Below are 17,096 nucleotides of genomic sequence, written 5' to 3'. Positions count from 1 at the left end.
CTCTATTCCATTTACAAAAGGCCAGAACCCTGAATTAATGTATTTAACTTTTAATTGAGTTGCTATTCTGAATATATCATGGAAGATTGTGTATTCAGGAACCTAAACAAGTGAAGTCTCCAGATTCCAGAATTATTCTGAAAGGGTTTTGCTTATTATCCATTCTTATAATAACAAAGGTCATTTACTCTAGTTTGTCTTGCAAGTTGATGTTGTTAGGACTACTGGGAAGCCCACCAGAAGGCCACAGATGTAGACATGGTGGTTTACATCTTAAATAATCACAGCAGTCTCACTTAGCACTTATGCCTTAGATTTTGACTATTCTCAGTTAGATGTCTTCATGGACAGCAACTGATTTAAAGCATTGCATTGGAATTATGTCAGATATACTAAAGTGTCTTTTTTTTTTTTTTTTTTTTTGGTGTGTGTTAGTCTGCTCTTTTGGAATTAAGCTATCTAAACTCCAGATTAGCAATAAACCCAAATAAGTCAGGTCCAAGCGATTTCAGGTAAATGTTTCCCTCCTGTCTGATGTTGATGTTCTGTTGTCAAGTCTAATTTTTTTGACATTAACAACACATGGCTTGACTTTAAGATCTATGCCAGTATCTTGTGCCATTTGTACCTATCAGCTGTACATTAGCGTAGAAGAGAGAGTAGAGTTACTCATTTTATATATTTTTACATTCATGTATTCACCTAAGTGCCTATGTAAGTCACTGATAATGAAAAAGACTTTTGAATATTTGTATAATACCTCTTCAACTTTTTTTTAAAGGATACCCACACTTTAAAATTTGTATGCTTTTCTGTTGTGGACATTTTTGTTCAGACCCTTAAAGGAAAGAATACTGTAATTACTGTTTCTTCTAAACCACTACCACCCTACCCCAGAGGACCATGTGTCTGTATGTGAGGTGATGCAAAAGAGGAATTTATTTTCATGATGGACCCTCTCAACATGTAGATAAAATATTGTGCCCCCAAAATCAACCTCTCTGAAACTCTTTTCCAAGACTTAATGAAACTGAAAGGAAAAAGTAAATGCAAATGGCATTAAATTTCAGGCCAGAAAGGATAATTGAAAAACTTTTAAGAGATGTAGGCAGCATAAAGTGAAGCTTGCAAGGTGGGGAGTGGGGTTGTCTTATTTTAATTAACTCCAAAATTTTAATAATATTTGAACAAAGTGATTGAAGAATTTTATTGATAAATCTAGCTTCTTTTAGTAGTATGTGCCTCATTTTTTATACTGAGTTCAGAAATATTTTTTAGAAGTTGATTTGTTTTTCTCATAATTTTCTGTATTTTGGGAGACCTTAATCTTGATAAAGCACAGATAACTAGCTATAGTGGTTTTCAGGAACATTATCTCCATTGGTTAGAAAGGAATTTCTGTACTTTATTCAGCTTTAAGAGTAATCATCAACTTTACCATCTTATACAGCTTCAGAAACTTTAGAGTGATCTAACCAGTGAGTGAACATCCTACGTTTTCTGGTATAATGACATTTTGAAATCCTCTGGCTTTTTGCCTGCTAGTTCTCGTAGTGTCAAGTCTTGAATTATAGCTGCTGTTAAAGCTAGGGAAAATTCTGTGTGACTGCATTTTTCCTTTCTGAAATACGCCATAGTGTGAGACACTTAATCTAAATACCTTGTTGAACAGATAAGAAACCCAAACACAGAGAATTTAACTTATTTACTGAAAAGACATACAGCTGTCTGGTGTTATGTCTAAATCTAGAACTTTGACCTCTTAATCTTAGTCCTTACTCTATTTTAATTTTTAAAAATTTTTATTTATTTTTAATTGAAAAATATTTGACTACATATCTGTGGGGTACAACATTGAATAGCAACACCTGTGTGTAATATGTGATGCTCAAATCAGGATAATTACTATATTATCATTACACAATGTAATCATGTTTTGTGGACCTTTACCAATTTCTTGCTTACCACCCCACCCTCTGACCCCCCCACCTTTGGTGGCCTCAATTCTGTTCTCTCCTTTTGAAAGTTCAATGAATTGTTGTGATTGTTGTATCTTTCTTTTCTTTATTTTTTTAGCTTCCACTTATGAGTGAGGACATGTGGTATTTCTCTTTCTGTGCCTGGCTTATTTCACTTAACATAATTTTCTCTGAGTTCATCCATGTTGCTGCAAATGGCAGAATTTCATTCCTTTTTATGGCAGAGTAGTGTTCCACTGTGTATATATACCACATTTTCCTTATCCAGTCATTTGATGATGGACATTTAGGTAGGTTCCAACTCTTAGCTATTGTAAATACAACTGCGGTAAACGTGGAAGTGCAGGTATCCCTTTGGCATGATAATTTCCATTCCTTTGGATATACACTCAGCAGCGGGGTTGCTGGGTCATATGGCAGGTCTATCTGTAATGGTTTGAGGAGCCTCCGTACTGTTTTCCATACTTGCTGGACTACTTTACATTCCCACCAGTGGTGTAAGAGGGTTCTTCTTTGTGCACCTTCTTGTCTTTTTGATAATGGTCAGGCTAACTGCGGTGAGATGGTATTTCAGTGTGGTTTTGATTTGCATTTCCCTGATGCTAAGTGATGTTGAGCATTTTTTCATGTGTCTCTTTGCCATTTGTGTATCTTCTTTCGAGAAATACCTATTCAGCTCCTTTGCCCATTTTTTAATTGTTGTTTTTATTTTTGTTTTTGTTTTTACTGTTAAGTTGCTTGAATTCCATGTATATTCTGGATGTTAATCCCTTGTCAGATGCATATTTTGCAAATATTTTCTCCCATTCTGTAGGTTGTCTTTTTGCTCTGTTTCTTTTGCTGTACAGAAGCTTTTTAGTTTGCTTTAATCCCATTTGTTTATTTTTTTCGTTTGTTGCTTGTGCTGTGTGTGAGTAACATAAAGTCTTTGCCCAATCCTGCTTCATGAAGTGCTTCCCCTATGTTTTCTTTTAGTAGTTTTATACTTTCAGGTCTTAGAAAGTCTTAAATCCATTTTGAGTTGAGTTTGCTATATGGCGAGAGGTACAGGTTGAGTTTCATTCTTCTACATGTGGATGTCCAGTTTTCCCAGCACCACTTATTGAAGAGGCAGTCCTTTCCCCAGTGTATGCTCCTGTTGCCCTTGCCAAAGATCAATTGGCTGTAAATATGTGGGTTGATTTCTGTGTTTTGTATTCTGCTCCATTGTGCCAAATGTCTGTTTTAATGCCAGTACCATGGTGTTTTGGTTACCACAGCTTTGTAGTATAATGTGAAGTCAGGTAGTATTATGCCTCTGGCTTTATTTTCTTCTTGCTTAGGAATGCTTTGGCTCTTCAGAGTCTCTTGTTGTCCTGTACGAATGTTAAGATTGTTTTTTGTTTCTGTGAAGAATGTCATCAGAATTTTTGATAGGGACTGCATTGAATATGTAGATCACTTTGGGTAGTATGGACATTTTCACAATGTTAATTCTTCCAATCCAAGAGCATGGAATGTCTTTCCAAATGTTTGTGTTCCTCTCTAATTTTTTTTTTTTTTCTGGAAGATTTCTTTGGTAGTGACTTCAGTGACAACAAGTTATGACATTGTGAAACAGCGGAGCAGAGAGAGCAGAGACTAACCTCATTCACTCTCCTTTTTGTCCTCTTAATTTCTCAGCAGTATTTTGTAGTTATCATCATAGAGCTCTTTCACCTTGGTTAAATTGATTCCTAGGTATTTTCTTTTTTTGGTGACTATTGTAAATGGGCTTGCTTTCTTGATTTCTTTTTCTCCTAGTTTGTTATTGGAGTATAAAGACACTACTGATTTTTGCATGTTGATTTTATATCCTACAGCTTTACTAGAATTATTTATCAGCTCTAAGAGTTTTTTGGTAGAGTCTTTAGGTTTTTCTGTATATAGGATTATGTCATCTGCAGGCAGCAACAGTTTGACTTCTTTTCTGATCTGAATGTCCTTTCTTTCTTTCTCTTCCCTGATTGTTCTGGCTAGTACTTCTAATACTATGTTAAATAGGAATGGTGAGAGTGGGCGTCCTTGTCTTGTTCGTGTTCTTAAGGGAAAGGCTTTTGGCTTTGCCTGATTCAGGGTGATATTGGCGGTGGGTGTGTTGTACATGGCTTTTGTGTTGAGATAATTTCTTTCTATACCTAATTTGCTGAGAATCTTGATCATGAAGACGTTGAATTTTGTCAAGTGCTTTTCTGCATCTGATGAGATAATTATATGGTTTTTGTGCTTGATTTTGTTGATGTGGTGTATTGTTTTTTGACTTACATAGGTTGAACCATCCTTGCATCCCTAGGATAAATCTCACTTGATTGTGGTGTATAATTTTTTGCTGTGTTGTCATGTTGTGGTTGCTAATATTTTGATGACGATTGTTGAGTCTCTGTTCATCAGAGATAATGACCTGTACTTTTCTTTTTTTGTTGTATCTTTTTCTGGTTTTGGTATCAGGATGATGTTGGTCTCATAGAATGAGTTTGGGAGAATGGCCTCTGTTTCAAGTTTATATAATAGGTTATAGAGAATTGGTATTAACTTCTCTTTAAAGGTGTGGTAGATTTCAGCAGTAAAGCCACCTGGTCCTGGGCTTTTTTTTGTTGGAAGACTGCTGATTACTGCTTCAATCTAGTTGCTTGTTATTGATCTGTTCAGGTTTTCTGTTTGTTCTTTATTAAGTCTTGGTAGTCTGTATGTGTCCAGTGATTTATCCATTTCCTCCAGGTTTTCAAATTTGTTGGCATATCATTGTTTATAATAGTCTCTAATGGTTCTTTGTATTTCTGTGATATTGGTTGTAATGTCTTTTTCTTCTGTGGTATTGGTTGTAATGTCTTCTTTTTCATTTCTGATTTTTGTTATTTGGTCTTCTCTCTCCCTTTTTAATTTAGCCTAGCTAATCATTTGTCTATTTTGTTTATCTTCTAAATAAACCATCTTTTTGTTTCATTGGTCTTTTGTATTTATTTGTTGGTTCTTTATTTCATTTAGTTCTGCTCTGATCTTAATTATTTCTTTCTGTCTACTACTTCTGGGATTGGATTATTCTTGTTTTTCTAGGTCTTTGTGTTGAAGTGTTAGATTGTTTACTTGAAATCTTTCTATTCTTTTGATGTAACTATTAGTTGCAATAAACTTCCTTCTTAGTGCTGCTTTTGCAGTATCCCACCAGTTTTGGTATGATGTGTCTTTATTTTCATTAGTTTCAAGAAATTTTTTTATTTCTTGTTTAATTTCTTCTTGGACCCATAGGTCATTCAGGAGCCTGTTTTTTAATTTCCATGTATTTGTTATAGTTTCTGTAGTTTCACTTTTATTGATTTCCAGTTTTAATCTGTTGTGGTCTGAGAAAATACTTGAAATGATTCTGATTTATTAAAATTTGCTGAGACTTGATTTGTGACCTAACATGTGGTCTATACTGGAGAATGCTCCATGTGCTGATGAGAAGAATGTATATTCTGTAGTTGTTGGATGAAATGTTCTGTAGATATCTGCCAGGTCCAGTTGGTCTAAGGTGAAGTTTAAATCAATCCCATTTTTTTGTTGCTTAGATAATCTGTCCAGTATTGTGAGAGAGGGTTCCTCAAGTCCCCTACAAGTGTCTTACTGGGGGCTAGCCCTTTCTTTAGGCTTAGTACTGTTTGCTATATATATTTTGGAGCTCCAGCGTTGGGTACATATATATTTATGATTCTTATATCTACTTGCTGTATAGATCCCTTTATCATTATATAATGGCCTTCTTTGTCTCTTTTTATAGTTTTTGGTTTAAAGTCTATTTGATCCAATATAATAGTTACTCCTGCTCATTTTTTATTTCCATTTGCATGTTATATATTTTTCCATCCCTTCACTATTAGTTTGTGTATGTCTTTATAGGTAAAGTGAATCTCTTGGAGACAGCATATAGTTGGGTCTAGCTTTTTCCAGTCAGTAAGTATGTATATTTTGAGTGGGGAGTCTAATCTATTTACATTTAGGGTTGTTATTGAAAGGTATTGTCTTACTCCTGGCATTTTACCAGTTTTCCTTTGGAAATTTTAAATATCTTTTTTTCTTCCCTTGTTATTGTTTGTCTTTGATGTTTGTTGGTTTTTTGAGGTGGTAAGATATAGTGTCTTTCTCTTCTTTGTTTGCATTTTTGTTCTACTAGTGGGTTTTGTTCTTTCTTGTGTATTTGTGATAGTGATCATTGCTTTCCAGATTCCAGATGCAGGACTCCCTTGAGGATTTCTTGCAGTTCTTGTTATGTGATGGTAAATTCCTGCAGTTTTTGTTTGTCTGGGAAATACATAATTTCTCCTTCATTTCTGAAGGATAACCTTGTTGGGTATAGTATTCTTGGCCGGCAGTTTTTTCTTTTAGTATTTTGAATATATCATTCCATTCTCTTCTGGCCTGTAGACTTTCTGTTGAGGAGTCTATTGTTAGTCTGATGGGGACTCCCTCATAGGTGACTTGATGATTTTCTCTTCCTTTTTTTTTAACATTCTCACTCTGTCTTTGAGCTTTGCCAGTTTCGCTATAATGTGTCTTAGAAAGGATCTTTTTGGATTGAATCCATTTGGATATCTTCGAGCCTCCTGGGTCTGAAGATCCAGTTGTCTCTCTATGTGTAAAACTTTCTGTTACTTCATTGAATAGGTCTTCGATGCCTTTTCCTTTCTTCTCCCCTTCTATAACATCTGTGATTTGGATGTTTGTGAGCTTAAGGTTGTCTGTTAGCTCTCTTAGGTTTTCTTCATTTTAAAAATTCTTTCCCTTTTTTTGTTCACCTGCGTTACTTTGTGAAGACTCTTCAAGATCAGATATTCTTTTCTGCTTGCTCTAACCTGCTTCTTAAACTGTCCATTTTGATTTTTATTTCCTTGAATGAATCCTTCATTTGCAGGAGTTCTGCTGTATTCTTTTTTTAATGTGGTAATCTCTGTGTAAATATCCTCCTTCATATTCTGGAAATTTTGCTCCTTTCATTATGTTGTCTAATTGAGTCTTCTCATATCTCATTGAGTTTCCTTAAAATTATTGCTCAGAATTCCTTTTCAGTCATTTCAAGGGTTTCCTGCTCTTATGGGGTCTGGTACTTGAGAATTACTGTATTCCTTTGGTGGGTGATTCCCTCCCCCATTTCTAGTATCTCTACATTGATGTCTGATCATCTGGTAGAGCAGTTGCTTCTTTTATTACTCTGGTGTGGGCTTTGAGGAGAGAGACTTCTTCTTTTTCTGGTCTCTGCTGGTGAGTTTCCTTATGTCAGTGCTGTTGAGTGGGCAGTGGGCCACCTGCATAGTGGCTGTGGCTGCTACTGTGGCAGCGAACTGCCCTTATGGTGACAGTGGCTGTGGTGATTGCTTTTGTGGACCACCTGTGCAGAAACAGTGTTTCTGGCATGCTCCTGCGTTCTGCCAAGTGGTGGGACTTGCCTATGGTTCCTAAGTCCTTGAGTGTGTTCCTGCCTCCTGCTGTTTGGTGGGGTTTCCTGTAGCTCCTGCCTAGTTCCCCGGGTGTACTTGCCTTTTGCTGGGTGGTGGGGGCTGCCTGTGGCTCCTGCCTAAGTCCTCAGGTGTGCTTCTGCCTTGCACCAGGTGGTGGAGGTTCTATTGTCATTTTTTTTTTTTACTGGTAGCATTTGACCCCAAATTGGGGATTCTTTGGAAGTAAGTGTGTATAGAAAATTGCAATGCCACCTTTATTAAGCTTCATAGATAAAATTATAAAAGTTTGTTTATCAAATATTTATTTGTTGCAATTCTGTATGGTTTTTTATTAGTTAATATTTATTATAGTAGTCCCAGATATTCCCTTTAGTGTTTTTAGCTCAATTTCTAGAGGCCACACCTTTCTGTACTTTCTGGTAGTAGAAGTATTGCCTGATATTTATGGTACTTGTTTACCCTCTTGTCTTTTACCTACACTTCTGGATTTACTTTTTAGTGCTGTTTCAGTGATAGTTGTTTTCTTTTCTGCTCCTTGAATTCTCAAGTAGCCTTTAAGGGATTCTTCATATCAGCTGAACTGAACTGAAACTAACCCAAAACGTAGCAAAACATAGCTTGTATGTGTGTGTGTTTGTGTGTGTGATTAATAGAGGTGTCCATTTAGGAATATTCTTGGAGAAAATTAGCTTCAGGCACATTTGAGCTTTTTCTGAATAAGTTTTGATCACTTCTCAATTGATATTTTACTGTCTCTGCAGTGAATGTTGTAGAATGAATCATTTTTCAAATCTGTTGAGTCTGGTAGACAAATTTACTGAATCCCATGGATTTTTATTTTATCACTTACATGGAAAAGTGCAACTTCAGCATGTGAAATACATAGACTTAAAATAAGTGATGTTATTACAAGTTTTTTACAACAAAGTAACCAAAATTTTATTTTTTTCAGCTACTGCTGACCTTTGACCCAATCCTTGTTGAGAAGGTTGCTATTTTGTTATACCATATCATGCAAGATAACCCACAGTTACCTCGTCTTTATCTGAGTGGAGTATTTTTCTTTATTATGATGTACACAGGTTCCAATGTGCTTCCTGTTGCTCGGTAAGAACTTTAAGGGTAATTTATCTGAAGTTATTACTTGAATTATATGTGGATAGATTTAATTGAAATTTTTGTGAATACGTCATTGCTTTTATTAAATTTTTCATTATAAAAGCTGTTTACATATCTAAAAATTTGGAAAGTAGAAGAATAGGGAGAAAAATTACTCAGAATTGCACCACTTGACCACATGTAATGTAAGAATTTTATTATTGAGTATTTTAACATATGCATTTAATGTAACTATTTGTATTGTATGTGCAGTTTTACATTCTGCTTTTTTCTTAAAATTGAATAATTATTCATATTATTATATAGCTTTAATATAACCATACTTTAAAAATTCCTGTAGCTCATGTAAGTTCTTGCTTAATCAGAAATTAAGTAACTTGGGAATATGGGTTTACGAGTTGCCTTTTGTGGCTTTTATCTGTAAAAGATCTAGTTTTCAGGAAACTCAGGTTACTAAAACTAACTCAACTGTTATATCTGACAGGTAATTTATTTTTCTTTCTAGGTTTTTGAAATACTCACATACCAAACAGGCTTTCAAGTCAGAGGAGGTAAGAGAGATTAATGTTTTGAATACTCAACACTGGGTAAGCTATCTTGGCACTATAAAGTTTCCTGAATTATGTATGTTTACTAGATTATAAGTGCTTGAGGCAGGTATTGTTTTATTCACATTTTTATATTTGTGATATTTTGCTCATAGGAAGTCTAAGTCAATTTTTTTTTTTTTTTTTGGCTATTTCGAGAATATGAACCCTTGACCTTGGTGTTATCAGCACCACACTCTAATCAAATGAACTAATTGGCCAGCCTGTGAGCCAGTATTTTTTAAATGAATGTAAATGTTGCCCATTAGACTTAATTTTGAAATTGCAGCTATGATTATAAATGGCATGTTTGTGAGAATATAAGTTTTTTTCTTTGTCTAAGATGTAGATTAGTGATTTTCATAAATTATTCATTATGTACCTGAGTCTCATATAGTCAGGTAAGATTTGGTAGGACTAAAGTCTTTTTGTTCAGATTCCAGGGTGGCAGTGGTTCTAGGTTTCTTTTTTGAAGCTACTCAATTTTTCATGTGCACTCGAGTATTCTTGCCATTTTACTGAAGGAGGAAAACTAGGAATCCCCCAAAAAATAAATAAAACTTATCCAGGTAGCTTTGACAACCTGAAACTTTATACTTACATTTTATAAAGAGGTATTTATTATCAAAACAAAACTGAAGGCTGTTTCAGAGTTTGTTAGGCTTTTCATGGAGCATTAAATTTTTTGGATTCTATCAAGAGCAGAATAATAAACCAAAACTAGACCACTGTTTAGGAGACTAACCAAGGAATGTTGCACCAATTTGACAATAGTAGACTAAACCATGCTTAACAGAGCAGCCAGTGAAGCCCTAGAAAGTAACCCATTTATCTAAAAAAGTGATGGCCATGGCAGCATAATTTCCACAGCTTTATACAAATAGAGAATGAGGATATAAAAAAAAGTAAAAAAGAAATTGTGTTTAATGATACTTCCCTAATGTAGTATTAGATATTTTAGGCATTCTTTTTTCAAACTTTATAATATTAGAAGTGATATGTGTCATCTTTTGAGTAATCACTAACAGTATTTATAGCAGAATTCTGAATGAAGAAATTACCAAATAATAGTTTTCTAAAGAACAGAACGCACAGTTCTTCACCAAAAAGTTAGTGAATTTATTCAAAAGATAGTGAATTTATTACTTTTATTAGCAAAAAGCCTGAAAATATTTATCTTCTAATTTGTCTTTTCACCAAGTGGTAAAACCATCTTTGGGGGGTTTTTTCCATGTCTTTTTTGCCTACGAGGGAATAAGGAAAGCATTTATCTTATAAAATTTTTAGAATTTTATTTCCATCAGGTAGAGAAATTACTTTAAAAATTTAGTGTGATAAAGTATGATCATTGGCTTGACTCCATTTGGACAGCCAGAGGATATGACTTCTCAATATGATGGATCTTCACAAAGTTCACGGAAAATGCATATTATGAAAAAACAATGCATGGATTTGAAATTTTTGTGCCAAAATAAAGTCATACTAACTTGTTATGTATGAACAGGATCTAGTTATAGGCACTAAGGTTAAGACGTCAGTTTGAAAATTTGAGAAGAGTTCCAACTAAAGCAACATGAATTCTGCTAAAATTGAGGCTAAAACAAACCTAAATTTATTGTGAAACTTGGGTGGAAGAATGGTAAAATCATTAGTGCTTTATAAAAAGTTTATGGGGACAATGCCCCAAAGAAATCAGAACTTTACAAATAGATAACTCATTTTAAGAAAGAATGAATATTGAAGCTGAAGCCCACAGCAGCAGACTATCCACGTCAATTTGCAAGGAAAAAATTAGTCTTTGTGTCCTAACTGAGGAGGACCAACAATTAACAGCAGAAACAGTAGCCAACACTTACTAGACATCTTACTTGTTTTAGCTTATGCAATTCTAACTGAAAAATTACAGTTGAGCAAACTTCCTTTCTGCTCCATGGGTGCCAAAACTGTTGCACTTAGATCAGTTGCAGACAAGAGCAGAGCTTTCAATGGAAATTTTAAGCAAGTGGGATCAAGATCCTGAAGCATTTCTTTAGAGAATTGTAGCAGGAGATAACACATGGCTTCACCAGTATGATCCTGAAGACCAAGCACAATCAAAGCAATGGCTGCTAGGAGGCCGAAGTGGTCCAGTCAAAGCAAAAGCAGAGTGATCAAGAGCAAAGGTCATGGCAACAGTTTCCTGGGAATCGCACAGCATTTTGTTTGTTGACTATCTGGAGAACCAAAGAATAATAACATCTTATTATGAGAATGTTTTGAGAAAGTTAGCAGTTGGAGCAGAAAAATGCCCAGAGAGCTTCACAGGAGAGTCCTTCTCTACCGTGATACTGCTTCTGCTCATTCTTCTCATCAAACAAGGGCAATTTTGTAAGAGTTTCAATGAGAAATCATTAGGCATCCATCTTAAGCTCCTGATTTGGCTAATTCTGACTTCTTGTTTCCTACTGTTAAAGAATCTTTAAAGTGCACCCTTTTTTTTTTTTTTTTTTTTTAGTTAATAATGTGGAAAAGACTGAATTGACATGGTTAAATTCCCAGAACCCTCAGTTCTTTGGGGGTAGACTAAATGGCTGGTATCGTCACCTACAAAAGTATCTTAAACTTGATAGAGCTTATGTTGAGAAATAAAGTTTAGGGCCGAGCCCGTGGTGCACTCAGGAGAGTGCGGCGCTGGGAGCCGCGGGTTCGGATCCTATATAGGAATGGCCGGTGCACTCACTGGCTGAGTGCCGGTCACGAAAAAGACAAAAAAAATTTTTTAAAAAAGAAATAAAGTTTATATTTTTGAAGTCTCCTCATACTGTTATAATTACTGTAAGCAGAGATTCTCCATCTAAATCCTAGCCACATTTTATGAGGACACGCTCTTTAAGATACTTAAGGTCTTCTGGACTTGTTTTTGAAAACAGAAGCACATACAGGTAGGAACTGTAGTCAGCAGTGTAGTGCAGGATGATTGATGTAAATCTTCATGGAATCTTTCTTGTGTTGTCTTTTACTGTTTGACACGGCCACAGGCCAGTTGTCCTGAATAATATTGGCAGCACCTAACACTTGAGAAGGTTGAGACTACTGCAGACCTGGAGAATGTAAGGTCTGCTTTGGAGCTCATGCCAAGCTAGTTTGTACCACACTCCTTCCACTTCTCATTTTGCTGTGTTTCCATCTAAATTTCCAAAGTAAAACAATTTGTTCAGTTGTGCTCTTTTGTTAAAATGTTTTGTAACCGTAATTTATTTATTAGAAAATTGAAAGATGACATTAGTGTTTCTGTTAACATTTTGTTTTATTTTGTTTTAAAGACAAAAGGACAAGATATTTTTCAGAGAAGTATACTTGGGCACATTCTACCTGAAGCAATGGTTTGTTACTTAGAAAATTATGAACCTGAAAAGTTTTCTGAGATTTTTCTAGGAGAATTTGACACTCCAGAAGCAATCTGGAGCAGTGAAATGAGGTAAATAACCAGTTGATTGTCTGTTCGCTACTTGCCATCTGGTTTGACTTCTGCTAAAAGAATTGTTTTCACTAGTTTGACAGTCTAAAGGGACAGTAGTCATTGGTGCCAAATCAAATGATAGCTTTTGACAAGGCCTTAAGCTTTGTTCTTTTCTGACATGATTTGACAAAATTATTGTTACTTTAATAGAGTTTTATATAATGGTAGGGCCTACCACCATTGGTGCTTCTCAAGTCAGTTTATAGAACTGGCAAGATTTTAGGCAATGAACTGATAATACATATGCAGGGAATTTATAGTGCTAAAATCAAGATCCCTCCTGGGTTTTTGGAAGTGGGACTGTACTTCACTAATTAAAAAAAACAATGCCCACATAGAATGGATCAGACCAGAGATACCCAAAATTGTTTTAGAATGAGGGCTCCCTAGCCAGAACATTTTGACCTTAATCTAGAGGTTAACATTCCTAAGGAATGTCTTTGTTAGGAGGAGAATGTCACAGAAGAAGCCTGTGGAAACCCAGAAGGAGAAGCTGAGAAGCAGATGGCGGTATCCAGCAGACTGTCCAGGAAAGACGACACTTCGTAGTTCTAGTGTCAAGGCTGCCCCCTTGTGGAGAATCTCTTAGTTCTCATAGGTAGATGGCATTTGATCTTCTGAGTCAGTATTCACCTTCATCAGGCTTTCCCACTCTCCGTGCCATCTGCTACCTATCATTTGACTTCTCAGGCAGGTTGACCCATAGGCTTGGCATGTGCTAGCCACCAATTTGAATATATTCTGTGTGACAGTTATATTTTTCATTGGGGAAAAATATATAGGAATATGAATAAATTAGCAACACAGTTTTTCTTTGTAGTATTTTTCTCCTGAGATTGGCTAATATGTGTTCCCATCTAAAAGATGTAGCTTTTTGTGTACTGACCAACTCACGTTTCTACTTAGCTGAGGGCCAGATTCTTGACTGTATTAAGTTAATTAAGATAAATACCATATAGTGTGCTTCTTTGGGATGATAGCAAGCCAGAGTTCTCTGGCTGCACCCTCAGGCATGCAGACACCCTACTGTTTGACCTTCTAATGGTGGATCTTTTGATAGGAATTATCAGCCTTTTTCTCTACAATCTTTTTTACAGGTAAATATTATAAGTTTATTTCTGAATATTTTTACACAATAAAATTAGAATAATTTGAGAAACATTTATACGATCTCATTTTAGGCCAATAATTGAGTTATTTTAACGAAGATTCACATGATTATTTTGTATGGTTACCTATTTTAACCTTTTTTTTAAATTAAAATAATTTCTTCATAATGCTTGAATAGAGGTTTTTATAATTGTAGGCGCCTTATGATAGAGAAGATTGCTGCCCATCTTGCTGATTTCACACCTCGTCTTCAAAGTAACACAAGAGCACTTTATCAGTATTGTCCCATTCCAGTTATCAACTATCCACAGCTAGAAAATGAACTATTTTGTAATATTTATTACCTCAAACAACTTTGTGATACACTCCGGTTTCCAGATTGGCCAATTAAAGACCCGGTAAGTCACCAGTTTAATTTGTCCCTTCTTAAGCCATAGAGAAATAGCCTTTAATCACTCCTGGGTGTTTCTTTCTCCTGTGATAAAAAGGATATAGCTTCCTTAGGTATTCCCTCTTACTTAAGCACTGTGTAACTCTAAAGTGTAGTTCATTATATTTGGGTAAATGTCAGACTGAAAGGTCATTTTTAGAGGGAGTGTAAAGAACTTTACAATCTTGATCTTTTGTGGCAAAGACAAAACAAATTGAACTTCATATAACATGATAATATGAGGACACTTCAGAAAGTTCATGGAAAAAATAGAAAAAGTAATATGAATCTTTCCATGAACTTTTAAAAGTATCCTCATATATTATAATAATAGCTTGGTGGAAGCTTGTCTTTATGGCAGATTGATTAAGCTCACAGATGTTGGAGTTAGGGGGCCTGGGATTAAGTTTCAGCATTGGCCATTAATAGCTCTACTTAACATTCAGTACATTGCTTGACCTCTTTAAGCCTAAGTACTCATCTCTAAAATGGTGGTAATAAGAATAATAGCAGCTGTCTCTGGTGGTAGTTGAAGATTAAGTGAGAATTCACACAAGCATAATACCTGACACACGCAAGTGTGACGTGCTTATTTGTATAATAGTATGTGTTATCTGCCTGTCCACAGTGTCCTTGGGACCCCTCTAACCTGAGTCCTTGGATATCTCTGAGGACCTGGGTACCCATCTCAGAGATTAAAAAACGTCACTTAAAAAAACAGAGGGAAAAAAAAATAGAGGAATATAGCCTTTTAACAGATACCTTGCTACCTAAATATACAACAGTGCTAAGAAGGTGATTTTGGTTATCTGTATTTCAGAAAGCTGTTAATTGTAAAGCCCGGAAGTGTCCATTTAAATAAATACAGCACAAGAATTCTATAACTTAATAATTATATTTCAAAATAGTTTACTTACTAGGTATAAATTTTAATCTTCTGTCTTTAAGGTTAAGCTTCTAAAGGATACCCTTGATGCCTGGAAGAAGGAAGTAGAAAAGAAGCCACCTACAATGTCAATAGATGATGCTTATGAAGTGCTTAACCTGCCTCAAGGACAGGGACCGTGAGTTATTTTCAGTATTATAGTAGTAAATATCTGTCTGTCTTTAAAATATTAATATGAAAGACTAAATTATATTTAGTCCATCATTTAAAAATTTTTTGCTCATTGTTCGTTATATACACCTATAAGAGTGTCCATATGGAGCTACAGATTTATTAGCCAAACTGCATTCTTATGTTCTTACTGGCACAATCTTTGTTCTCTTTTAGTTAAAATAGCATATGCGAAGTACTTAGCACTGTATCTGACCCATGGTAGTCGCTCACATATTAGTTTTTTCTCTTCCTCTTGCAATTTGTGTTATGCATGAGGAAGTGATTTGATAGCAATATGCCCAAGACACTAAATGGCAGATTAGAAAAGAATTCAGATTTACTTTATTATCACTGGAGTTTTATAGTAGACTAGATATGTTAGAGAAAAGTGGTTTAAAAGTGGTTTAGTCTATACTTATTTTCCTAAGTATAGACTAAAATTGTACATTATTGGCAAGACTGATATAATAACTTGGAATTAGAAAGTTTGAGTAGGCATTTTGGACATTTTGACAACTTAGTATTTTTTGGTTTTTTAAATTATTTTTTAGTCCTCAAACACCAAATATGGTTTTGTAATTTAAAGTGAATGATAACCTTGCATGGAGAATTTTTATCTTCACCTGTAAAGATAGCACATAAAAAATGATCTTACTTAATTCTTACTGGGCTTAATTTGATGCCTGATATATGATCAGTGCAATTCTTGATATAAGTAAGATACTTAAAACATCATTTTAGGTGATTGTGTAAATATTTTTTTCTTGTACCTTATCATTCATAAACAATTTTCCTATTTAACAGGCATGATGAGAGCAAGATTAGAAAAGCTTACTTCAGACTTGCACAAAAGTATCACCCTGATAAGAATCCAGAAGGGAGGGTATGTACTGCCTTTGGAATCAGGGCTTTGAATTGACTTCCTTTTGCGCTATTATTATTTAGAAGGAGAAAAGATACCATTTTTTGTGCTAGTATTTGCCTCATAATATAACTTCAAAAAGTTTGTGGGAAAATATAATTGAAAGATAATATGAATCTTTTCATGAACTTTTTGAAGTACCCTGTATATCCAGTTCATGTTTAATAAATTTCTAGTCTCATGCCCATGTATTCTACATGGATAGTCCTCTCTCAGCTGTACTCGTGACTAGTAACTTATGGGTTTTATTCTCTCTCCTTACCCATATGTGTTTGAGGATTAACTCTAATGGGTAATCACAAGAATAATTGAAAGTTAGGAATGTGGGTGTATTTAATTTGTTTGTAGGTGATACCACTGCCATCCAGATTGCTTTGGGAAATATATATATTTTTTTTTTCTAATGACATCCAACACTGACTGAAGTAGTAGAAAATTTAGTTCAGATTGTGAGTTATCTGCTGCCAATATTACCTTATCCCACCTTGACCAATGAAGATTTATAAAAGATGAAATCACATAAGAATTATCAAAACCAGGGCTGATAGCCTATTGCCGGAAACTTGGAATAATTCCCACTGATTTCAGTGTCAGTGGTTTTTCATTGGAAATAGACACAGCATTCCTGAATGGGAAAACTTGACATCAAAAAGAGGCCACTTTTATATGTTTAAGGCATTTTTAATCAAAAAGCCTGGGGTTTTTTTTCAGAACCTTTCAGTAATTCAAATTCATCTGGGAGAAAAAACAATCTAAGACAGGAAGACATTTTGAAATTAGTTATTAAATTGCTAGACTTAACCTGCCAGATATTAAAGCACTCCATAAAGCTACAGTAAAACAATGTAATACTGACACAAGAATCAACATGCAAATCAATGGAATACAATATAGTGTAGTA

The 17,096-nt window shown here is 34.9% G+C and overlaps 1 protein-coding gene across 1 annotated transcript in view; it reads left to right on the top strand.

Moving 5' to 3' along the window:
- Positions 1-17,096, top strand: part of DNAJC13 (DnaJ heat shock protein family (Hsp40) member C13) — a 127,768-nt gene that overhangs the window by 67,662 nt on the left and 43,010 nt on the right. Inside the window, exons 30-35 of the mRNA XM_063113976.1 lie at positions 8,382-8,536; positions 9,054-9,099; positions 12,438-12,592; positions 13,941-14,142; positions 15,123-15,238; positions 16,078-16,156. Of these exons, the coding sequence (XP_062970046.1) occupies positions 8,382-8,536; positions 9,054-9,099; positions 12,438-12,592; positions 13,941-14,142; positions 15,123-15,238; positions 16,078-16,156 (753 nt within the window). The remainder of the gene's footprint in view (positions 1-8,381; positions 8,537-9,053; positions 9,100-12,437; positions 12,593-13,940; positions 14,143-15,122; positions 15,239-16,077; positions 16,157-17,096) is intronic.

Source organism: Cynocephalus volans, chromosome 11 (genome assembly GCF_027409185.1).
Source record: "Cynocephalus volans isolate mCynVol1 chromosome 11, mCynVol1.pri, whole genome shotgun sequence".
NCBI classification, from domain to species: Eukaryota; Metazoa; Chordata; class Mammalia; order Dermoptera; family Cynocephalidae; genus Cynocephalus; species Cynocephalus volans.
Note: the sequence above shows the minus strand (reverse complement) of the source record. Positions and strands in the feature narration are given on the sequence as shown.